This window comes from Leptonychotes weddellii, unplaced genomic scaffold (assembly GCF_054177405.1).
Source record: "Leptonychotes weddellii isolate Sample4059 unplaced genomic scaffold, ASM5417740v2 HiC_scaffold_8623, whole genome shotgun sequence".
Lineage (NCBI taxonomy): Eukaryota > Metazoa > Chordata > Mammalia > Carnivora > Phocidae > Leptonychotes > Leptonychotes weddellii.
The window spans coordinates 2,351-8,615 of NW_028057277.1; the positions used below are offsets into that span (position 1 = coordinate 2,351).

Here is a 6,265-nt window from a genome sequence, read left to right on the forward strand (position 1 = left end):
GGGGGATTAGGTCACAACATGTCCTGCTTAATGACCCTAAGAGGACTCTAAGCTTGGCATATCTGGACCCTGTAGAAAACTAACTAGAAAGTTCTGCCAGAGGCAAGCTGTTTCCTCCTTAGTACCTGATAAGAGGACAGTAGTGCCCCTTCCCCTGGGCACAGATGATTGGACTATTGACCAAAACAGAGCTAATCGTATTTTCTCTCCAAGGAATATGAATGTGGATATAGAGACCCTTGTAAGTTGGCATAGGGCTCTTGAGCTGAGAGACCACATAAATGCAGGACTAATGTGGCAATGTGGCCATGTGCCTTGCAAGAAAGAGAAAGCTGGTCTGCAGAGAAATGATAAATCAAATGCTCCAAGAGAACCATACAATACATGACCCAAGACATGGAGAATTTCTCTTTCATTTTATGGAAAGATTTAAATCTACAGAAAAGTAGAGAAGATAATAAAATGAATCCTTAGGTATTCATGTCCCAGATCCAACAATGAGCCATTCATGACCAATCTTGTTCACCTATAACTCCAAGGATTATTTCTCCCTCTCCTGAATTATTCTGAAACAAATCCCAGATATTCGTAGTATATCATCCTTAAATATTTCTGTATTTACCTCTTAAAATGATTAGTACTCTTGTAAAATATAAATTACCATTTCATACCTAAAACTCACACTAATTCCTTGAAATCACCAATTATCCAGCATTTTATATTTCCCCAAGTGTCTTATAAATGCTGTAATTATTTCAATTTGTTTATTTGAGTCAAAATCCAAGTAAGACTATACGTTATGATTAGTGTATTTTATTCTGCAGTTCCCTTTCCCCTCTCCCATTCCCCTCCTGTCCTCCCCCTGCCCAACTCCTTAATTTCCTCTTAATTTGCTACAGCAGCTTCCAGAACTCAGAGACACATTTTACTTACTAGACCACTGGCTTATTATAAAAGGATATAATTCAAGAATAGTCAGATGGAAGAGATGCATAGGGCAAGGTATTGGTGAGGGTGCAGAGCTTCCATGCCCTCTCCACTCTCCCCTATGTTCACTGTTCACCAACCCAGAGGTTCTCTGAACCCTGACCTTTTTGGTCTTTTTGGAAGATTCACTACATAGGCACAATTGACTAAATCATTGACCATTAGTGGTTGTTTCGATCTCCAGTTCCTTTCCCTGCCCTGGAAACTAGGGATGGGGATGGAAGTGGTGGGACTGAAAGTTCCAACATTCTATTCAATGTTGGTCCCCCTGGCAAACAGCCTCCATTCTTATTTATGTTCCAAAAATCATCTCATTAACATAAACCCTGGTGTGGTTGAAAGGGGCTTGTAATGAATAATAAGACACCATATCACCTTTATGGCTCTGAAGTGTTTCTCAGGAACTGAGGACAAGAGACCAGACATTGTAACAAATGTGCTCCCATTGCTCTTGTTCAGGAAATTCCAAGGGCGTTGGGAGCTGTGAACCAGGAATCTTTGACAAAGACCAAATATATGTGAGAAATATATTTTGGTCGTCTGAATGAACAAATATATACCTCTTAATCTGTTACAATATCACATTACTACAATCTACTGATTACAGTTCTATAGTGTCTGTCCCTGTATTTCCTATAAATTGATGATTAGGTCTAGATATTTGAGAGGTTTTAGGAAGTTTTAGTGTGGTTATGAGCTCATGGCACCTGAGATCTTCTAATAGGACCCAGTATCCTTAATGGCTTCCTTGCTTTATAGTAGGTCAAGATATTATAGGCTCAACATTTGCAGTTCCTTTCCAGATATGGAAATAATCATTTTCTCTAAGGAGTTCTTTTTTCCTTTAGTGGGGACTGGTATTTAGAAACCACAATCTGGGTGCCAAGGGTGCTAATGAGTTTATCATAGTTTCTAGGCCTTTCAGTGGAAAGAGGAAATATATGTAAATATAAAATATTTATACATATATAAAATTCATACCTACAATTTCTACAGAATTTTTACTTAACCTACTGATTAAGGTTATTTCTTCCCATGCACAATCTCATTGCAGGAAAGTATGGAGAGGGCTTAAAGTTGTTAGAGGCAGTTAGTTAGGTTCTGACAGGATGCCTGGAAGCTAGCAAAGAGGAAGTCACAGCTAACTAAAGTCAGGGGTCTATCCTGGCAGCACTCCAAAACAAAAACACAGGAAACCAGATTAAACCAGACAGGCCCAAGATGGCTAAAAAAGTAGTCTCCTCCCTAAGGGTGCCATGACAGAAAATCCCCGACGAACTAAGGAAGAAAAGGCACATAACCCACATTCCTGGAAGAGGCCACCTGTTTTGAAGAAAATTTCCACCTTAGAGTAATGAATATTCCACCCCTTTGTTAACAGCTGTCGATTAAAGATAGAAATCCAAACCCCAGTGGGTGCAACACTCCCTTGAGCTCACCCGCTCTCACGTCTAGAGAGTGAGTAATAAGACTTAATAAACTCTCCTGTTTGTACTGCTCATCTCCTGTGGTGTGTCTGTCCTTGAATTCTTTCTCATGAAAAGATTAAGAGCCCCCAGCAGTATCTTTTGGATGGGTTGTGTCAAGGCCTTGGAGCCCGAGGTATCCCCAGTCCACCCGGCAACAAAGATACACCAACATAATAAGATGTTAAGAGCCAATGTGGGCACAGCTCCTGTAAAGAGCAGAAGTGAGTCAGGCTGTCACTGTGATATGTGTCCCGATTCCTGTGTACCTGGCAGTATTGGGGCCAATCATAACAGCCGAGGCAATGGTGTGGGCTCTCCCACTTGTTCCTGAGCTTTCCACAGGAGACCCAAGCCCATGAGTGGAATACTGAGGGGTGACAGGCTGTAGAAGAGTTGCAGGAGAAACCCAAGGTGGGGAGAGACAGACAGAGACTCCAAACCAGACCCTCAAGGCATCTCGAAGCTCAGAGGGGACTTTCCAAAACAGGAGCAGTCACCCACCCCTGTTCACCATGGATGGCCTCCAACAAAGAAAGGTACTTGGTGCAGACAAGTAAGATGGCAGATTCTCTTTGAATAGGGCCAAGAGTCCTGAGTTCTGCAAGCTTGTTCTGCTCAAGATAGATGTTTCCAGTATTTAAGAGCCACTTAGAAAAGAGAGGTTTGTTACATATCTGAAAGGCTGGAGCCATAGCCAGAAGCTATGTATCTGGTCAATGGTCCCCTAGGTTTTAAAGCCATGCATTCTTACAGTTTACACCATCTGGTTATTTATTTATAAAATGCATAAATGTTCTACTGTACCAATATGTTATATACATTATAAAATGTTTAAAAAATAAAAATTTAAAAAGATGGGATAAAAGTAAAAATATAAAAAGAAGAGCTACCATGGAGCAAAGAAGAAAACAAGGGTAGGTCACAAATTCATTTATTAATTTATTCAGCAACTCTTTATTGAGTGCCTACCACAAACCAGGTCCAGTTTTTATACTTAGGATACATTTATAAACAATGTAGAAAAAAGTCCTTGCCTCTATGAAACTTGCATTCTAGCAGATGGAAACAGACAAGAAACAATGACTAATGCACATAAGAAAATAACAGAGGATGTTAGAAATTGCACAGAATCAGGACTGAGGCATACAGGAGGACTGAACCCATGCACCTAATTTTTCTCCCTCCTGAAACACACAAAAACTACAGCTTTTTTTGTTTTGTTTCATTTGTTTTTAAATGACAAACCACAAGGTTAAGAAGAAGGGGGGCATCAGAGTGATAACATTTTGAAGGCTGGAAAGTGGATGGACTAGTGGTCGTTTCTAAGGCAGATCTGACAGAGCCAAATCCTGAGCCACAAATGGGGAGAGTGCTGTGCTACAACCAGATCTCCAGCACTGAGCAGCCACTGTGCCAGGTCCTTCTAGGTCCAGGGGTGAAGGGGTGCTGCTAAAACAAGGAGGATTAGGCAAAAAATGTATAAGAAACAGAGTCCCCACACCCCCTCCCTCAACCCATGACATTGGCCACCTGTCTCTTAGCCATCCCAACAAAAAGTTTATTCTCTGGAAAGGATAAAACAAATGAGCACGAGAAAGACTTCAAACAACAGGACATCAGTTCTGCAATCAACTGGCTTTTTTCAAGCCCACGGCTGCTATGCCTGTGGAACTCTCATGGCAAGAGCTAGAACCAGATTCATTTCTGAATCTCCCAATGCCTTGTAAAGGCCTGGCCTATGGTAGGAGCTCACAATCTATATGGTGGGACACAGACAAGAAGGAACTTTCCAGGTCACTTGCCTCTTTCCAACCCCAACATCCTGAATTTGGAAATGCCAGGGATACTGAGCTATAAGGATTTGTCCTGTGCAGTGAGTTGCACACTCTCCTAGACCTATCATGGACTCTACTGAGAGTTCTCATTGACTTGGGGTTTATGTTAATTCTGGCAGGACCAGCATGACCCTTCCTCCTAATCTTTCCAATAGCTCAACAGGATGGGTATAAAGGGAGGGAGGAGGAATAAAGTATTTCTGGAAGGACTTCAAAATAATTGGATCTCGGGGACATAATCCCAGATGTCTAAATTTTCTAAACTTCGTCACTTCACTTTCAAAACTTTAAATCACTTCAGGGACTAGGATAATCCCAATAGCAGGGTGGAATTTAACTGGCTTCATACGCAATGCATGGTCCTCTGTGGATTTTACCCAAACATAGAACAAAGACCAGAAAACTCAGCTCTCATCCATTTTAGGGGCTAATTCCTCTGGCTGCTACTTTCAGATCAGATTGGCTAATTTCAGCCTCTGGACTATTCCCAGACCTCAGACAAGTGGTTTTCTTCATTGCTCTATTTACAGAAAAGGTAAGACAGAACTTGTAAAAGAATATGTAAACTCTGTGGGCCCAGCCCAGTTCCTGGTTCCATTCCTTGTGACTATGTGGCATGGGGTGAACTGGAAGGAAAGAGAGAAGGACTTCTCAGTGGTAGGACAGAAAGACCAAGAATGAGAAATTCATGAGATCATCTAGTCCCTAGATAGAATATTTCTAAATATAATCCATTCCAAAATGAGTATTAGGGAAAGAGAGCCCAGAGAGGAAAAGGGACTTGATAATCCCCATACACTGAATGATTGGTGAAAATCAGTTCTTTTGGTAAGTGCTCCAAGGAGTTTGGAAGGTGAGTGAAGGAATGAATTAATGAATATCCCAAGGGTCTGTGGACAGTGAGAGAGAACTCTAAAAGAGGAGGGAAGTCATATGCAAAATTACTTGGAGAGGGGAATGATCAGGAATTGAGAATGAAGATCAGTTATTTCCACCAGTCTCATGCCCCCAAAGAAAAAAATTCAGGGGCGCCTGGGTGGCTCAGTCATTAAGCGTCTGCCTTCGGCTCAGGTCATGATCCCGGGGTCCTGGGATCGAGCCCCGCGTCGGGCTCCCTGCTCAGCGGGAAGCCTGCTTCTCCTTCTCCCCCACTTGTGCTTACACCCACACCCACCCCTCCCACACACACACTCTCTCTCTCTCTCTCCAATAAATGAATAAAATCTTAAAAAAAAAAGAAAAAGAAAAATATTCATACAAATGGAGTATAACAATTCTCACAAAATTGATTAAAATGAATCAGCCACGCATGATATAAGCTGAGGTAAATGTGTGATGTTAATCTTAAATGTGATTAGGAAAAGTAAACCTAATTTTGTGAAATGTCAAACACCTCTATGGGTGGCCAAATATCACAAAGTAGATTTTTACCAATTTCTCTGCATTTAATTAGAGCAATGTAAAGAGCCCCCCAGATTGCCAGGGCTGTTTTCCAGCTGTTTAGCAAAGAAAGTATCCTCAATGGATATCTGGCCACTTTAGGTATCAGAGAATCGTGAAGTTGACTTTCTGAGTTCCTGCAGGTAACAGGGAAAATATACCATGGACAGGTCCAATTGGACTTCTCCTGTGGTGGGGTTCATTCTCCTGGGGCTCTCAGACCACCCAAAGCTGGAGAAAATGTTCTTTGTGCTCATCCTCCTGATGTACCTCGTTATCCTGATGGGCAATGGGGTCCTCATCCTGGTGACCATCCTTGACTCCCGCCTGCACACGCCCATGTACTTCTTCCTGGGGAACCTCTCCTTCCTGGACATCTGCTACACAACCTCCTCAGTCCCCCTCATTCTCAACAGCTTCCTGACCCCCAGGAAAACCATCTCCTTCTCCGCCTGTGCCGTGCAGATGTTTCTTTCCTTTGCCATGGGAGCCACAGAGTGTGTGCTTCTGGGCATGATGGCATTTGATCGCTAT

The 6,265-nt window shown here is 42.2% G+C and overlaps 1 protein-coding gene across 1 annotated transcript; it reads left to right on the forward strand.

Moving 5' to 3' along the window:
- Positions 1-5,893: 5,893 nt before the first annotated feature.
- LOC102747213 (putative olfactory receptor 13C6) lies at positions 5,894-6,228 on the forward strand (the record flags this gene model as incomplete). Its single annotated transcript, XM_006743733.2, has 1 exon — positions 5,894-6,228. A coding segment is annotated over exon 1 (335 nt), but the record flags the coding sequence as incomplete, so codon positions are not given.
- Between the last annotated feature and the right edge of the window lie 37 nt (positions 6,229-6,265).